This window comes from Anopheles gambiae, chromosome 3, assembly GCF_943734735.2.
Source record: "Anopheles gambiae chromosome 3, idAnoGambNW_F1_1, whole genome shotgun sequence".
NCBI classification, from domain to species: domain Eukaryota; kingdom Metazoa; phylum Arthropoda; class Insecta; order Diptera; family Culicidae; genus Anopheles; species Anopheles gambiae.
The window spans coordinates 68,407,728-68,427,237 of NC_064602.1; the positions used below are offsets into that span (position 1 = coordinate 68,407,728).

At 43.6% G+C, this 19,510-nt stretch overlaps 1 protein-coding gene across 6 annotated transcripts; it reads left to right on the forward strand.

Moving 5' to 3' along the window:
* The first annotated feature begins 649 nt into the window (after positions 1-649).
* Positions 650-14,347, forward strand: LOC1278868 (calcium/manganese antiporter SLC30A10). 6 transcript variants are annotated; one of them, XM_061656381.1, is made up of 6 exons: positions 650-838; positions 9,807-10,093; positions 12,308-12,950; positions 13,015-13,140; positions 13,218-13,396; positions 13,470-14,347. In XM_061656381.1, exons 2-6 carry the CDS (start codon positions 9,905-9,907, stop codon positions 14,016-14,018), a joined length of 1,686 nt encoding a protein of 561 aa, XP_061512365.1. In that variant the 5' UTR covers positions 650-838; positions 9,807-9,904; the 3' UTR covers positions 14,019-14,347. The 6 variants fall into 6 exon arrangements, with proteins under 6 accessions (XP_061512365.1, XP_061512368.1, XP_061512364.1 ...); XM_061656384.1 differs by lacking the exon at positions 650-838 and adding an exon at positions 3,106-3,753; XM_061656380.1 differs by lacking the exon at positions 650-838 and adding an exon at positions 3,107-3,415.
* Positions 14,348-19,510: the final 5,163 nt, after the last annotated feature.

Here is a 19,510-nt window from a genome sequence, read left to right on the forward strand (position 1 = left end):
CATGAACTTATTAAAATATTCATTTATAGGGGAAAAGTATTGCTGGGGAATGGGAAATTGCTTGATCAATCGCTGCAGAAATCCTGTCCATGTCAAATAACAAGAAGAAACAAAAAAATCGATTATTCGTTACGATAACCACACATTGGTTTTAAATGCGCTAAACCACCCTCGGATCAACTTCCATCGGAATCCTGCAATCTTGCAATGACGTCATACGCAACAAGTTCTTCTTCAAAAAGTTCTCAAAAGTGTCTGCATCTATTACCGGAAGATTCTAACAGGTTCTGCAGGCTTTGGCTGTACGCAGCATGCGTCAATGAGAGAACGAGTTTTGATTTTGTTTTGCTATAGCTGTTCATGCGTATTTTACGACACTCAATACAGTGATAGAAAGAGAAGATAAAGCATAATTTCGTGTATCAAGCCGAACAAGCTAGAGCATGTCGAGAAAAATAAGAGAGAAGCCCTTTTTGCCAAGATCTTCACTCCCGCATGAATCAGCCCAATGCTTATCCTTTCCCTTTGACCATCCCTTTACAGCTGTGTGAAGAGTACCAATGTCCTACCTCACACATACATCGATGCAACCTATGCGATCATAAATTCCTGTAAAAGATAAACATAAAGCACACACAACGAATGCTACGCAAAGGAGGACGCAAAAGGAGGCTTGCATAAACGGACGAAACAATTGTAGCAGAGCAGTCAGAAGTGATCGTTTGGTGTAACAACAGTACAAATTGGCTGATAAACTATTTTGGATAGCGAAATAGCAGTTTTTAGTTCGAAAGAAGCACCATAATCTAGAAGATCAAGTATATTGAAAGTAATTCAGGTATGTTGTAATGATCATATGCCACAATTGGATATATTAGAATCGAAGAAACTCCAGGCTTATGACGATCTAAGAAGTTTTAGAACATCGTTTTGATTGTAGCAAAAGTCATTACTCTGAGAGAATCTCATCTTAACGGTTCTGTTGCGCGATCGCCCCGTGGTTGGAAACGCGCTCAAGGTACTTTAACACCCAACCGCCCATAGATGTACTATTTTTACCCCTTTCTTGTCATAGAATCATTATTAGAAACCGGTTCAATGTTCACAAACTTATCATGCATCCTTTTACAATGCATCGGTGTGTCATACCTCTGGGATAAGCGTGTAGTCATACACGTGTAGAATATGAAAATTATATAGACATCGAAATGCAACTGCGGGATCGTGGTTAAGGGAGCGAAAGATCGCTTCTTCTAGTGCTATTTCTGGAAGCATTGTGGGAGCATCAACCATCCGCAGAATTCATTATTGAGTTTGAGTGTGTCTCTACGCATTTGTCATCTTCGTCCCAGAAAAACCAGCGCATTAATTATGCTAAGCAAAACAAGTTGAAACAAGGACAACATGGGAAGATGCTATGGTTCACTGTACAAATGACAACGTGTGTGAGTTTGTCTGTGTTAGTGCGTCCTCGACATCAGCTGTATTATGTTTGGCGCAGATCGTTCCGCTTGCCCATGTGCGTGCGATGCTGCGTTCTACGAGGGCCGCCCGTGGGGTTGCCGTTATCTACTGTCGCCCCTCTTTTGCAGTAGTCTTGGTGTGTGTGTTTTTTATAATGAGCTGATTTTTTTTACTTCTATCGTGGTGTGCAAAGTGTTTTCATTTCGTTGTTGTGTTTTCCTGTGTTAGCTGTAGAGCTGAAGCAGGGTGCTACAGCAGGAAAAGTCATGTAATCGTTCGCAGTAGAAAACACATGAAAACTTGAGTGTGATGTATATGTGAGGTGATAGTACATGTGGAGTTAAAATGTCGGACAGCACAGAATATTTTGAGAAGAACGGTAAACTGTAGCACTGAAGTGAGTAAACATATGAATACCGTAGGTACAAATGGACATTTGACAAAAGGCATTTAATAGACTCACATCAATTCGATGTCTGTAAAAAAAATAATTTCAAAAATTAATAAAACTAATGTTCACAATGCCGGTCTTGTGATACAGTCTTCAACGCGTACAACATCACAATATGCCCGTGCCTCCATACGTAGGACTGATTATCCTGCTATGGTTAAATTAATAAGTCACTGAAAGCCAAGCTCACTAGTGGGCATAGACAGGCCTTGGCCGAAAAACGGTACAAAAGAAGAAGAAGAAGAAGAAGAAGAAAAAGAAGAAGAAGAAGAAGAAGAAGAAGAAGAAGAAGAAGAAGAAGAAGAAGAAAATGAAGATGAAGAAGAAGAAGAAGAAGAAGAAGAAGAAGAAGAAGAAGAAGAAGGTCCAAATGAAAAAAATCATGAAAAGTAGAAATAGAGGAGAACAGAGAAAAAAGTACAGACGGAAAAAAGCAAAGAAAGAGCGGAAGAGAATAAAGAAAAAGAAGAAAAAAAGAAGAAGAAGAAGAATAAGAAGAAGAAAAACAGCAAAGCGTTAATATTTACATTTTTTTGGTTCATTTAATTACTACCTAACAAAAAACAGTCAAGAACAAGAAGAAAGTTCAAAAGGAATAAAAATCGTGAAAAGTAGAAAAAGAGGAAGACAAGGACAAAGAAAAAAAGGGAAAAGGACAAAAAAAGAGCGAAAAAGAATGTAAAAAAAGGAATAAGCAAAACAAGAAGAAGAAGAAGAAGAAAAACAACAAAGCCGTATTATTTCTATTTGGTTCATTTTACAAATACCTAACAAAAAACAGTCAAAATATAATTTTTGCATTATTACTTCTTCTTCTTCTTTTGGCTCAACAACCGTTGTCGGTCAAGGCCTGGCTGTACCACTTGTGGGGTTTGGCTTTCAATGACTGTTGTTTTGTTATTAAAGTGTTTAAACTTTACAAAATTACCACCACAAACCATATGACAATGTGATCATTCTTTCCAACCCCATCGGCCATTCGGCTCCTGGGGGGATTCGGTATCTGTATCGGAAATCAAAAATTCCTCCACACACTACTCCCAACAACCCTCCCAGCAGCGGCTCCGATTTTTTTTCCCTCGCGGGAAGGGAAGAGAAAGAAGCAGCCACCCCGTAGGGTGGGGTACAAAAAGCGCATTAGTGTGTGCGCGAAGCAGCCGCGCGCTTCACACGCGGTTCGGGCCGTCGTTGGCGATAACGGCCGCACCGAAACCGGCCGCCAGCCGGGCGATTCAGTTCGCATTCAACAAGTGACGGAAGCGGATGATCAGTGACCGGCACCGGCACCAATAGATCGGTCGCACATACACGACCACGGCATCGAGCCAATAAAGCATCAATCGCCTGAATAACAAAAAATAAAATAGAAACAACCCCCAAAACGCGTGGGCTTGTTTCCCTGTCCCTTGTGCAAGTGTGGTTGTGTTGTGTTTTGGTTTCGAATTTAGTGTGTGCTGTAGGGTTTGTTCAGTGTGTGCCTGTGTTCCATCGAAAGCGAGTGTTAGTATTTTTAGAATCAAATGCTTATTTGTGGGGTGAAAATAAACGGTGTTGTGAAAATGGCTTTTGTGCAATGTTGCCATTGGGAGGAGAATGAACCCAACCGGCTGTCCAAACGATGTGGATTATTTTAATTTATATTGAAAATGTTGTTATGTTAAGGGGTTGTACATGGTTCCCAAAAGTAGTAACATAAAAGAAACATGTTTGGCTAGAATTTGTGTTTGAGAGAGAAATTTGCTAATTCAAGATTCAAAACATAAACCAACAATAGTGAGACAAAAGTGAACCAAGATTAGCACCAAAAATCGAACATTCAATCAAATGCTCCTGTTGTGGTGGGTTTTGCTGTTTCATATTCAAAAACAACAAAAACATCATTCAGAACGTCGAGAATAATACGCAATCCCATCATAATCCCGAACACTCGACCCACCTTCCCAGTTTGTATGCTTCACTGTCTCCGTGCGTCTCTCCGATAGGCCGGAGAAGGAACAGCAAACCAAAATAACCCTCTTACAAGTGGTTGCCTTAATCTAAAATATCGCTCCGAAGGTCTCTCGCATCTATCATAAGTTTAGCACCGGGCCTCCACTTTTTGATAAGGGCCCGCTGCCTAACAGTTGTTAAATGCGAAAAGATTGTTTATCGTGCATTGAATCGTAGGGAGATGGAGATTCAATAGATCGGGGTTGGAAGTGGTGCAGAGAGGTGAGACTTTTAAGGGAGGTTGCAATTTATTACCGAGCACGCCCCAAACTCTTGTTGCGCTGTGCCGTGGAGGATGTGTTGTGATTGGAATGGAGCTCGAGCTGTGGTTAAATGGTATGAGGGCGATTGTGTTCAATTAAACTGTTACAAATCGGAAGTAGAGACTTTGGGTTTGGAGTGGGCAGGGATTGAGGTGGAAAAAAGTCTTTAATTTACAGAATTTTTAAAGAGCTTCATTGAATATTCATGGCAGTAAATTAACCTTTAGTCATTTAGTAATGCTATTTTACTTACAAAACATCAACAATTATTTGAAACAATTAAAACTCTCATTAAAAGTCACTCTCCATATCATACCAAAATCACACTTCACTGAAAGAGTTAAAACGCCCTGCAAATGCGTCTCCGTTCTGCAAGAATAACCACCACGTGGTAATAAATGCGATTTTGAGTGCCAAATTTTCGGCACGTGCAATGGCCCCCAACAACCACCACCAACGCCAGATTGTTGACCGCAAAACCGGTGGCACAGAACATATTGCCCCAGTGCCTACCAGATACTGTGGTGGCCGGTGTGGGTTGGAAAAGTGTGCACACACAAGTGCCAACATTATCGCAATTACGATCGCGGGACAGCTTTGTTCTACGCTCCAACTAAACCAGAGTCCAGAGCCCGTGGGCGGATTGCGGTCGGACTGTGCGGGAACCTACGGTCGCTTATCTAACTATCCCACGGCTCGCTATCGCGCACCGCGGTCTGGGGGTTTGATTTCCCTATCAACAGGTTAATGTATGTATGCCAGACCGGGGAAGATAAATCATCGTCGCTAATTGAGTTGCGAGTTTAGCGACTGACCGTGCGTGCGGTTTAGCGGTTTGCAATGGATTATCTGATTTGGGAGGAGGAATCTAACACGGAAGTTCGTGGCCCGAGGAAATTGAGGATACAAATGATGTGTTAAAATTATTAATTGATAAAATATTGTTGTCTAGAATTCATTGCTCCAGCAACAAGTGAAGACATCTGTGGGGATTATCTTCCTCCACCGGGGTAGCATTGTTGATTTTTAATCACGCCCTAATGCGGCTGGAGTGTCAGTTTACCGTCAATCACACTTGAAAAAACTTGTTTGAGTAACGAAAAAAACGTGTAGGAGTCAACAAAAAGTGTGAAGGCGTGCATGGAGGCCTGTCCAAACTGTGGCCATCAACGAAATCAGGGTCCCAACTGTATTGGATAATTTATGGAAATCCGAACAGTTCCAACCTGGCAAGATTCCGCTCTTGGAACTGACGACTTCTTGCAGACGTGCAGCCAGGCAAGTGAAAAGAAGATGATATTCCAAAGTAAACACGATCCTCGTAGAAGACCTCCAAAAAAGTGCTTCACCTTGACCTCGTCTCTCTCTCCCTCTCTCTAGTCAGTGCTGTATTGCATACAAGATTTCCTATCAGTGACGTGTTGTTCGATGTCTAATCGCGTTACGGGGAGAGCGTCGTTGCTTTGCACCCGGGTGACGTGACGTGGGGCGGAGCTCAGCATTAACGATCGATAGGCGCATATGGAGTAAAAGTCATTGACACTGCTCCAATCGGGTTGAGGGGTGTAAGTTACCAGTTTTAAGCTCGGTTGGGATGGATGCCCCTGTACGTGTATGTCCCCTTTTTTGGGAATGACAATGACGCCATATGCACACCGATATGCGTGCGTAACCTTGGGTTGGCTTTTAAATTATGCCAACAGGCTACAGTATCGAACGTGATCGGGCGACCATCTTCGATTGACCTGATTCTTCGTTGGTGGATGGGTACTTATCGTAACAAAAGGCGAAAGTGTGCACGTATCATTTCACTGACGACCTTGCCGTGTGCGTGCTGCGACTGCAAGTAACTACTATGATGCTGTTGAGGTAATAAGCGACGACTGCGCATTAGTTGAATTAAGGACGAGCAGGTTTACGGCCGACAGCCAACTATGGAGATTAGATGTAATTTACAATAGAATGTTTGTGAGCGAAGGGAAGAAATTAATAACCAGGCGAAGACGATGCAGACCATTTAAATCCAACAATAAAACTCAATGTCACAAGACAACTTTTTATGGAAGTCATATGCAAGTGTGTCAAGTAGCAACAACTTCCAGATTGCGTACTTAAGGCGGAAACAAAGAGAAAGTGTGTTTTTGCCATGATTTTTTTAAAGTAAGCTCCTATGAACAAAGAACACAGTCATTTATAATTTAAATAACAAAAACTCAAGCATTTTGGAGAAAAAATATGTAATTGTTTTGTATTATTACTCATTTTTATGCACAAACTCACCTTCAAACTCAAGCTTAAAGTGAAGGTATTTAGTGTCAGCAGTTCAATTACCTACACTACCTTTCCAGCTCAGTAAACGGTGCTATTTTTTCCTTTAAAATTATCATTTGTAACCAGCTGCTGCCGCGCGACTTTATTTGAATAAATATTTTAAACCCCTGGAGCGTATGCACGAGCCTCGTTGCCTGGCGCGATACAAAATTTAGCATTCGCTTGTATTTTAAAATATTCTATTGCTAGAGGAAGTGAGTGGTTGTTGTTTTGTTGTGGTTGATCGTCATCTCCATCAATTGATCTGCAATGGTAAATGATCGTTGGTTGAATATAGCAAAAAAAGGAGAGCAAACTAATATCATTGAACTCACGAGTAATTGAGACCACCATTAAAGCTAGCATGCTATTAAAGGGGGATGTTGGGGCAAATTGGTTCTTTCACTATCGAGCTATTATACACTTGATGGTGGATGCGACCGTGTGGCATCATTACTCGATTTTAGGGTCAAGTTGAGGCACAACGCTGCAACACTGGGCGGGGAGGCACACAACGTTTGATTGTCACATGAATTTAAGTGTTGGATGGTGTCGCTGTGTGTACGCTTGCCGGTACGATTGCTCCATAAAACGTGGCCTGAGTTTGATTATTCGTGCAGACGAAGGGGAATTGTAGCTGTTGCAGAATTTTAAACCACGAAGTGAAGTGGTCCTTTTGTATGCGCGTTTGATGTGATTGTGTAATTTGTATTGATGGTGCATGAAGAATGAAGTAGAAAGAATTGGGTTACAATAATCAAACGACGATCAGGATCGTTTTAACTCGGTCATGATTGAACGGTTTTCCTATCAAGTGCGTCCATGGTATCGTGACAAATGCTTGATTTATCACACTACCGGTAATGTGATCGATTCCAGTGTCTAGCACGTTAACGATCTGTGTCGGTTGGGCATAATATTAGTAAATACACCCAACAAACGGTTCTCCTTATCTTCCTTCCATCACGTCATCTGTGTTCTCTCCAGCTATATCTATTACAAGGGTGGTGCCTATTTGTGTAACAAGTGGCCCTCTACCTCAGTTCTCAATCTCAGCCTTTTAAAAAAAGAAGATCAGTAATCGATTTGTTTTCGCAAATCCAGCGGATTTACAAAATATGTTTCTTTGCTTTTTAGCACCATTCAGCACAATGCTAGTAGCGTCTTATCAACCAAGACTTTCCCTACTTAGCTAACCGATTGGCCCGTGAGAGATTCATCTGCTCGAAAGACAACAACGCGCAGTACGCTTGCTGTTGTTTTCTTTAACATTTTCACTCGTACACAAAATCTCCCGCAAACAGTTTGCTACAGAATTTTACCAGAGTCTCTGCGATCGTTTGCATTGCCACCCTTGCGCCTCGCGGTCTATATTATTTCTATCTGCGAGAGTAAACATAGCGCACGACACAACACTGATGTGAGCAGACGAGCCGAGAGACAAATCTTGTGGCAGCTTCTGCTGTACCATCGCATGTGGCACATTGTGCCTGATAAGGGTTGTATTGTGCCTTCCTTCTCCTCCTTCTGCTGGTACCACCAGCATTTGGTTCTCGGTCATAAATTAATCCACCGCGCCACAGTTACAATGATAACGGCAGGCGCAAAGACTATATTGATGGTAATTTGTTGGCTGTAAGGCTGACAGAGCCGACATGTGCTGGGCCAAGGTTCTGGATGTTGCTAATGCCAAGAGGCCGTGTGTGGGTAAAGGTGTGCGAACCTATTGGAGCAGGTAGAAGAAACAGTGATAAAACAGTAGTACAGTGTGTAACGTTTACACAGTGTCTGGTGTGGTGGAGATTTTAATAACACATGCTTCTTGCCACCACATGGCTACAGATGCATCAAGTTGGAATGAAAATTTCCTATTCACCATCACCTACCCATTCAGATGTGGCAAATACGTCTTGAAATGTTGCCTGCCACCCACCGTCCGTTATCATATTGTCGCCCTTACACGCTCCAGCGAGCATGTCGCACACGATTAACGTAAGTGGATTGCACTCAATGGTTACGGAGAGGGGTTGGTGGGTTCCCTATCAGAGTACGTCTTCTTCTATGCCCTTTTCCCACCCCCAACAATAGGGGAAGCATTTATTCAATTGAGCTATTGTGCGAGTTCGGTTTTGCCCGCTCGCACACGACGCAGCGCCCCATTTACTGTCGATAATCGAGCCGCGCAACCCGCTAACGACCGGTATCCGTTTTGCGAGCTCGTCAAAAAATATTGCCCCATCGGTTTCCTGCACGCAAGTCACGCCGTGGTTGCCGTGTTACAAGGTGTTGGTGGGACAAGGTTAGAAGTCGTCTGCTAAAGTCTGCTTCATTAGGCACTTACACTTGGTGAAGAATTTTTGGGGGGCGTTATTTGGTGTGGAAAAGTTATAGCGGTGGATAATTTGTTTGTTCAGCAGTTTGGCAGTGAAAACACAGTTTTGCCAAAAACACCTCTAAAATTGATTGATAATCAACTTTGAAGTATGGCTATGCCTGATGAGCATGTATGTTTACTGCATTGTGCTGTTGTTTGTTAGGTCTATGTATTATTTGGTGTATTGTATTTAATTTTTTAATCAGAAGAAAAGGCCGAGTTGAATTACTATGCAATGTTACTTAATTGGAGGTAAAGAGTATAGAAAATGGAATTGTGCAATCAGTTGTAGTGTCATTGTTTATCATGTTTTCGAGTTTTTTTTAAAATAAACGATGCTAATTGAGCAGATATTTTTGTATACTTTCTTACATTGTTATCTTCTGTCTTTTTTATGGAGTCTTGTTTCTAAAATAAAGTACAATTTGTATGGTTTTCATAGGATTGGCCAGCCTTTTTGAAGAAACGAATACTGACAAAATGTGTTAAGTTCTTTCTAATAAAACAAGCAAGAAGTATCTATAAAAAAAAGAATAAACCTTCTGGGAACGTGTAAAAAAAAGCATAAAAAAGGTTTAAAATGAAACGAAAAAGAGGAGAAAAATTACCAAATTTCGAACTGGTTTTTGGAACGCAAGTCAAACCATACAAAACTACAAAAAAAAATCCCCTCAGGAACCCTGCCGGGAAGGGCTTTTAATTTCTGCGAATGTAATCCTAAGATTTATGCAAGCTTCTCCTCACTCGTTTGATCTCAAACGGCGAAAGATGATTAAAGGGACTTTTCCACGTGAGCCTGTTGTATTATGTTTCGTTTGAATTTGGGAGAATATTTTCGGTTTTGCATGAAACGCCTTGCAACTGATCGCATGAAATCGAATTTATTAACATTCTAAGAAAAGAATAAATTTACAAAAGTAATAATGTGACTCAATGTTTTCCCCCTCTCCATCAGCATCTAATGAAGTGCCACCGGAACGGGAATATTACGTAGATCGTGTCGGTAGTTAAGCTCATAAGGTAGTGCTTAACTGAAGTGCTGCACTGCCCAAAATGCCTATGAAGGAGTGGATCTACCGGTTGCAGCCCGTCCAGCTGTACATCGTGCTGGCCCTGTCGTCCATCTACTTTCTTGTGCAGCTGTTCCTGAGCCACGTTTCCCACTCGCTGGTACTGCTGGTTGCGTCCTATCACATGCTTTGCAACATCATTGCGCTCACCGGTTGCATTCTAACGATAAAGGTGAGTTGTTTGATGCGGTCGTTATCTTGCCTTGTCAGGATAATTAGATTGTTTTAATTTGCAAAGTAAATGCGAATGCCTAAAGTTCGTTGTAACATTATTGACACATTCACTTACCAGTCAAAATTTACGATCCTCAACTCCGATCCGATAACGGACCGGCACATGCCTTGTGTGTGTATGTGTGTGTGTGGTTGAGAAGAACGCATCAGCAATCAACCCAAACGCCATGCGATGGGTGGAATAATTGATGTGGTTCAACTGGAACTACCCGGTACCACCCGGGGCTGGTTTGGCATTTACAAGCACTGCGTTTTGCGTACTCGAGGTCCGGGGGAGGGATGGCCTCGCTATAATCACAATGTTAATCACAAGAAACTGCTTGAGCGATGTTTACCGCTTGCAATACGCAAAAAAAAACGGTTAGTACATACAAACACACTTCTAACCGTGCGACTAAATTGCAGTGTGCACTCGGGAGGCATCCGTGCTCGGTGAGTTTTGCACGCTGCGCGCTTCATCCAGGCCCGCCCGCGACTTTCGCTTTCATAGCCCGCACCGCAGTGAGTGTGCAGTTTGCATGGCCGGGATGGGTTGGTGCGGGCGCGTGGCATTTGTTTGCGTTTGTCGACTCATAATTAAACGCATCGTAGCTGCGGCGTATGGCAATCATGTTCCAGTCGCCGTACTACAGCAGTAAAGCTCGCGGTGCAACGGCGCAGGAAGTGGCATGCAGAAGCTGCTGCTCAGTGTTTGTGCGATTTGTGAATTTCTATGTGTGAGGTTTGTGAGGCTGTTTTTTTTTTTAAATTCATTTCTCTACCTTCATCTGCACTATCTCGGCGATGTTCGTATTAGCCGAAGCGATAGCGAAACTATGCACAATCCCCCATCCGTCCCTATTATCAGCGGACTGTCTTTGTGCAGCTTCTCATTTACGTAAGCCCTACCACGTGTTCGTCAGGGAAAGCGTGGCAAATTAGTGGGCAAGGGTTGGCAAGCAAGACACGTTTTTCTTTCTTAAATAGTCCGCATCCGTGTAGTACGATGAAAGATGGATTGCCATTTGCACGTTGCATAACTCACGGGCACAGGGAATGCTTTACAATGGGCGGGAAAACTCCGCAGCTGCTCATTTCTTTTGCTTTAGTTCAAATGATAATCTTTTCTTTTGCGGGTTTATTCATGCTTCACCGTTGTTTTACATTGATTGCAGCTTGTAGCTCCTCTATTCAGCAGTGACGGTGTAAAAGAGCAATCGTCTCTTTTGTTTAACGAAGCCTTGGATAGCAATCGATTGATTCGGTTCGCATTAGGGAGTTGCACGATTTCAACCACCTTTTTTGTATTATTTTGTATTTCAGATGAACAAGCTGAAATTACGTCAACACTTCATACAGTTCATGTATTATTGAAATGTTTCATTAATTCGTTCCAAAGACATCAGAGTAACTTGAATATTCTAGTAAGAAGAATTTACAATTAAAAGAGAATTTTTATTGTTAGTTTTATACACTACATTCATTTGATTTTTTAAACCGAAAATAAGCATATATTTCTCCTTTTTCTCTATTTAAAAACACCGGCAATAAAGCAATATATTTTGTAGCATACAATTGATTTGTCAAGACCGTTCTCTCCGGATCTGTATTGTCCATGAGTTACGTCACTCGGGAATAAACTTTATTCCATTCAAATAGAAAATATGAAACCCTAATATTGGTGAAACATAATTGTCATAATTTAACAGTCAATTTGGTAAAGAAAACTAACATTTTTCTAATTTAATATCCAAAACATGCACAGTATTCAACACGTGATTGATTAAGACAGCGATTGGTGTTCCCCATATAGGTTGCTAAACGAATATCGAAGCTCCCCTCCAAACAGTTAAGTGCCACCCTTCAGCTGGCGCTTCCACACTCTCTTTGATGGTCGAATGGATCTTGATAGGCACCGCTTATCAGGAGTATGGCTATCGCTCGATAGATATAATGCTAGACAGTGTGATCGGAGCTTACGCAATGTAGATTGCGATCTCGATTACAGCATAGCAACATAGCTCCTCGACAAGCGAATATTAATTGTCTATTGTTTACCTATACACGTGCTATCCGCGATAATAGTGCTTTACGCGTTGCGTACTGTCTGGAGTGTGTTGGTTAATTGCATTGTGTGTTTCTCTCCTTTTTGTTCTCTCCCCAATTATTATAGAAAAGTGCCTTACCGTCTGCACGGGAAGACGGTGCATTGAAGCAGGAGGCACGCTCCGTCTCCCAACAGCTGACGGCGGGTGATGGGAAGTTTGCGGAAGTTCCACTAGCCAGCCAAGAGTCGACCGATGACGGCAGCAAGGGCAGCTCGGAGAATGCCGGCAAGGTTGAGCAGTCGGCCCTGGAGATCAAGCAGAATGTGAAGGTGAAAGCGCGACAGGCGCGCGAAAGCTCGCTGAAGAACACGTTCGGCTGGACGCGCATCGACATCCTCACGATGCTGGTGGTGTGCATTTTCATGGCGTCGTTCTGCTTTTCCACAATCATCGAGGCACTTCAGACGCTGTCTCACATCCATCATCAGGATGCGATGCACTTCCCGGCCCACATTCTCGTGCTGGGCGCGATGGGTTTGATACTGAACGGGTTCTGCTATCTGCTGATCGGTGGCTACACGTACCATCAGGGCAGCTTCCTGTACATCACGGCTAGCGGAAATGTGATCCTAGATCACGTCATCACCGGGGACGGTGTGCGAAAGGGTGATCGACGGCTTTCCGGATCACGCAAACAGGTGTCTCCTTCGCAGATGCGCGAACAATCGAAGCGACAGAGTGTTCGAGAGCTGATGAGGGATATTTGCAGTAAGTTACTGTTTGCAGAGGATCTATTAATTCAACCCATTAACTCAATGGTTTATTCTTACAGGTACTGTGATTGTCATTATCTGCTCGGTGATCGTGTACTATACTACTGAGGAAACATCCAAGTTTGTAGATCCCGCTCTTTCGATAGTGTCCTGCATCATTTTGCTCACCCTAAGCTACCCTTACAGTAAGTTCTTTTTCAAAATCATTAAAAAAAATCAATACTTCTTCTAATCAAAATGTTTCACTACCTCCACCCAATAGTGAAAGAATCGGGCATGATTCTGCTGCAAACCATCCCCGATACGATCGATATAGAAATCTTCAAGAAGACGCTGCTTGATGGCTTCAAGGATATTGTCAGTGTGCATGATCTTCATATTTGGCAGCTAAGCGGAAACCAGTACGTCTCAACGGTGCACATCATCTTTGACAACCCAAAGGTAGGCTGCGTCGATCTTTTTAGGAACTACAATGTATTTTACTTTAAACTTGATTCTCTCTATTTGATTGCAGGTGTACTTAAAGATCCACAATGATGTGATAGAGTTCTTCCACGAGCAGGGCATCAATCAGGTTACCATTCAGCCGGAGTTTAAGGTGACGGACGAAAAGCGTACCCTAGGCAGTGGTACGGAGTGCTGCTTGATCCAGTGCCGAACGATTGCCCAGTGCGCTAGCCGTACGTGCTGTGATACGCTGTCCCAGGAGGCGGCGGCCAAGCAGGCCTTGCTGACGGAAGTTGTCGATTTGCCGCGGGAAGAGAGTAAAGTTGAGTCGGAAGGCAAGGAAGATATACAGATGAGTTCAATGTCGGCAGTGCAATCATCCAGTGAGGTTAGTACCTCCGGCCAAGTGGCTCCAGAGCCCAACAAGTCAATGACCTGTGAAGAGAGTGAAATAACGCTGGACGATACCGCTCAAGCCACTCCAGATGATAGTCCACTAGACGATACCGCTCAAACAAAAGCTGAGAAGAGCACCGTCTCAGCCACAGTACAAATAAGCCCAGTTAAGACTGAATGCGAGCAGGTGGCGCAGGTAGACGGTGATAAGAGCACATGAAGAGGTATAGTACATACGCGCGGGAATTACAGTAGAAAAGAATGCCAGTATACACTTGACGGTAATCTCGTCAGGAACAGTTCAATCGTATTTTAATTTGAAAACGTTTACTAGGGTAAGTTGGTGAGTGTAGAGAGCGGAGTGTGCGAAACGTTTTGCACCAAACCGTCCGCTCAGTGATCGAGCGGACTGCCATATCGCTTACTACGCTTGGTAAAGTGAGCAAAGATGTCGAATTGGTTGTGCCTTGTGAATGTATTTTAGCTGCATTTTACTTTGTTAGCGTTAAGATACATCAATACATACTGATAAATGTAGCAAAACACAAACAACGGGTACGGTTACCTTTATCTACGGTGAAAGAAAGAAGTATATATTAGTGTTGGGTCATACGATTCATTTCACGACCCGACCCGGAGTCGGGTGCAAGCCAGTCGGAATCGATTCCGACCCGTGGGTGCAGCGGGTGCGCTAGGTCGGAGTAGGAATCAAAACCGACCCGCGGGTGCAATGAGTTCGGGTCGACCCGAAAGATCAGTAGGTGCGAGAAAGCATAAGCGACTCCGACCCGTTGGTGCACTCCGACTCCGACCCGTCGCTGCACCCTCGGGTCAAACTGAACCTAGCGTGACCCGACCCGACCCGAACTCGTTGCACCAACGGGTCGGAGTCGCTTATGCTTTCTCGCACTTACCGGAGTCGTTGCACCCACTGAACCTACTTGTACCTTTCGGGTCGACCCGAACGACTCCGGGTCGTTTACGGATGGCTCCGACCCGATAGGTTCGGGTCGACCCGCCCATCACTAGTATATATACAGCGGTACCGTACCGCAACCGCATTCGAGCTGTTATTGAAACAATCGAGCAATATCGGTGTGTTGCGCATTGCATACTTTCAGGCGTTCATGGGGCATTTTTGAAAACTAGCGATTTTGCTACCAAAATTTATCCGTCGGTTTGAAGTTAAAAGTGTGAATTGCTTTTCGCGTAAAGCATCGCTAGAGCGAGTGTACGGTGCATTAAAATTAATGTTTCATTTTGCAGCTGGCTTGCCAACTTGCCCAAGCTGGGGGTGGAATTTATTCTACCGTTGTCTCGGTTCGGTACACAGCTACCGTCAAAAGCACTGCAAACCATGCCCAACCACTTTTCCCGGTTTGGCTGCATAATGAGCTGACTGAGCTTCTGCCGCAGACTTGATCAATCCCGTGTGTGTGTTTGTGTGTGTGTGTGTGTGTGTGAGAGAGAGAGAGCGGGGGAATAAAACTTTCCACCAGATGCTCCACCCAGCATGTTCTAAGCGGGCTCTGGGCTGGTCTAATTGCTCAATTATGTAGCGCAAAGGGCTTTTTTTACGGAAAGGGTAATTGAAAGCTTACCTTTTGGGTGCGATATGGGTGCGCTGCGGTGATTGGAAAACATCCCGCCAACGGGCTAGAATCACCCACGGGGTGGAAAAACATGGTTTCGCTTTCGGTTTTCTACGTACGGATGGGCTACGGCTGGGCCATATTGGGCGCTACCGTGAGGTTATTGAAGTGCCGGGCTAGCTCTTTCAGCGAGAAAACAGTCGGGTCTATAAATTGCTCCCCGCTTCCACTTCACCGACGGCAGACGTGTTCTTATTTGGTGCATTTGGTGGGTGGCGGTAGAGTTTAGAACGATAGCGAAAAAGAACGCCCGGGGCTAGTGCACACGAATGCACACGCGAAGAAGCGGTGAACCCGTTAACGGTTATTGCGCTGTTTTTCGCCATCCGAAGGCAGACCGAGTGAACCCAGCTGAAAGTTGGGTGGAAGTTTATTTTTTCTCCTTGTGATGCTGTTCACCAAAAACTTCCCAAATACACCAGACAGCACAGACACACACACAAACGTGGTTTGACTTTTGACGCTATTGCAGCATGGACGTTCGAGATGCGATCGTTTGATGGGATGCAATTTCGCCGTCCCCCACAAACTGCAGGTGCATATGGTTTTGCCAGTGCACGTCGATTGCTTGCGATGCTGTCGGCGCCACGTTCACGGGTCACAGTGGGTACGAAGGTTCACAAACGATAGCCCATTTATGGTAACGGGGATATTAAAATAAGCTTTTATGGGTAGTGATACAGTTTGCTTTAAGCATTGCGTTGCGTTTAACCTGAACGTTGACATTTTAAAGAGCATTAGATGGAGCGGGATTGATAGTTGGGGTGGAGTTAATAGTCAGTTAATTCGTATTTAATATAACGATGCTATGTGACTATGGTTTGAGCATAACGCTACAGGTCGGGTTTAATCAATGTGCATGGCGTTATCATACTACCCTAAAGCTTTCCCTAGAACTAAGCAAATACTAAACACAGCACTTACTATTTGACCAACGCGCAATGCAGTATAGTAATAATTTACAAGTATTATTGCACTGCTGAAATGATATAGTTCGTGGAAAACGTAATAAATCATACGTATCTGCATCAATCGGTACGCATGAATTCGAGGAAGTACATTTACAACAGGTATGATTGAAGTATAATGCAAACAGACAGCATTCCTGCTCAACGTATCATCACAACAGAATAATTTAAATTGTGTATTGCTGTTTGTTAATGTTTGTGCGATAATATTCAACACGATTGTACGCCGCAACAATAAACAAGTATCATAGAAAAGTGATAAATTATAGACGAACCAAATGGATTAGCACGGCCAACAATAATTAACGCAACAATTCACATAAAAAATGATAAGAGGAGGACAATTTCCAACATGAAGCACCACACAAATCGAACGTTTCGCGCACCCGTGATGATCAATTATTGCTATGAATATTCAATTGCTATTTCCCTTACACTACATTAAACACAGTGACGCACCGATATTGCACAAACGTCGATTGTATCGCAATCAATACTCAACCACAGGCTTGATGTTGAAAAAGGTATAGGGAAAAATGATCAAAATGCTGAGCAGAATATTAAACGAACACAAAAAACCCAAATAGGAGCAAGCAGACAAAGATTAGCAAACATTACCCGCCTACCCGCACAGCAGCAACAGCATCTGCCGGATGGCAAGTCGATGAAAAGTTTAATCGAGCACTAAATTGACACCTGTATTGATCGTTCGGGGAGGGGAAGAGATCGTTAAATGGCTGCGAAACTTTTCGTGCCATTTTTGTCTCGCTGTTTTTCGCTTTTTTCCAAAGGCGGTTTTGCCTCGGTTTGCTGTGAGAAAAAAACAGGCCAGCGCTACAGAGGCATCAGTACAATGCTGCTAAACGGTGAAAGTGAATATCGTGTCCATTTTCCCAACAAACCTCAACAAAAAAGAGCTTTCTCAACTCTCGTCCCTTTCCATAACCGAACTTGCGGTGTATTAATTATTCACGTCAATTTTCCCTCCAACAGTAAGCGCGCGCGCGTACCGTGGTTCTGTGCGTTGTGGGTCTGTGAGTGTGAACAGATGAAAGAAAAGCGTAGCACGTAGTTGGGAAATTGCGCACCCGGGATGTGGACACCGGCGGTCGTTTTTCGGCCCTACAATCGGGGCACTGACTGACGGGCTATCCAGGCTTTCGTCCCGGGTTTGAGGATGAGATTTAATCAATTTTTCGGGGATTTCAAAAACAGTGGGGGATTTTAGCCAGGATTGGATTGCAAATTGGTGAGTGTATCGGGAGGGGGGGATTGCGTTTGAGGTTCACGGTGATGTTGGTGAAAGATCAATTAAATCGGTTCTATATAGGCTGTCTTTTTTTTGGGAAAGAAAAAGGTCTGTTTCAGATGTAGCAGGTTTTAATAAATTTGTGATTTATGTTTCTGAGCTAAAACTAAATCATGGTGAAAATTAGGGATTTATAGCCTTAGGGAAGAGTTAAACAGCTAAATTAAAGTATAAGAAACAATCTAGGCATACTCCAACTCGATCAATTTAATAAATTTACTGTTACATCGAAGATCAAATTCACGGGACGTTCGTTTTGTAGAGTCTCCAGACACTCTGGCACTGATTCGATTGCGCGTTCCGGTGCAGAAATCACGGCCCAGTGACAATCAACGCCTTAATGCGATTGAAGTGAAGATCGCAACACACATCAAAACCTATCCAACCTGTCAGAAAACGGATGAAGGTACCCAACAGGGAACATCAATCTGGGATTGGCTCTGCACACACACGCACACGTTGGCGCCTGCGTGGGCTCACAACGAACGTGAAACGCGAAGGATTGTGAGGATTTGTTGCAGTGAGCCTTATATCACGGTAAACAGATCACGTACGACAGTTATTGTTACAGCACGGTTCCTTTACCACGGTGGTTGGAAAGACAGCCCCGATTGATTGGTTGTTGGGTAGTAATCATCCTCTCCTGCTCTCGGTGGAGTACGTACCTTCGATTCGATGAAGCACAAGTTTATGACTGCTCGTTTGTGTCAAGCTTACAATCGTGCTTAGATGTACGGAGAAGTTTAGTCCGACTTGCCGTAATGTTGTAGTGGCGTATAAATGCTGCAAGATCCATCACTGATAAGCATCGGCAGCAGGTTCGGGGGTGGTATTTGTACGTCCAAAGCCACCTTCTCTCGCAGAGAAATTAGAGCACAATTGGGGTGCATAACTCAACTGTCGCCCTCCCGTATCGGCTCTGGTGGGGGAGCATTGTGTCTTTAGGCACACATTAGACGGTACAGCCATCGAGGTCCCTGTGACCTTTTGCAAGTGTCCTCGTGTAAGCTCTCCCCCTCAGGGGAGAAATTCAAATTGTTTCGGTCGATTGAAAATTTACACCGCAAAACTGGAAATGTGTTCGATTCCTGGGATTACTTGCCTGCTGGGCGTAGTACAACAATTGCGCTCGACGTACCGACGCACCTTGAGTATACACTCCCGCACGTCGTTGAGGAATAAATAAAAGAAAAGCCCTCCCATTCCCATCGGAATCGGATTACGTATTCATGAAAACAGTCATTCGTTTTACTTTAGCTTCAAAGAAAATCCAATAAGCAGGGACAGGACCGGCAGCACTTCCAGGGACATTTGTTTTACAAGAATAACATTCACGAAACCTTACATGATTCCTTGCCGTCTGTTACTTCTATCAAACACTCTCTGTAAGCTCTTGTACGCACTCTTTAAAGCAGCCGGCCAGCTTCATCAGCTTCGTTCATTATCGTTAAGTCACCGGGCAATAAGTGACAGGGGCACGCAAAAAGAAAAACGAAGTTGAGCTGCTTTTCCAATAATTAAAAGCACGCACCAGCACAGCTTTGGTATTGGGCCCGTCAACGACAAGCTTAATGAGTGCTGCTCGGTCGAAGCTGAACGTCCTTGGACGCCTTGTGACGCGAAATTGCTGCAGAAAATCCATCACCGGCGCGAGAGTGGCGAAGAAGCAGGCAAAAAATTGAACCATAAAATGAACCGTCTTAAAACGTTTACCTATCGAAATTGGATTATTCTCTTCGTTTCTTTCGTGCGCCATTTTCAGACCAAATAACAAACGCCGGTT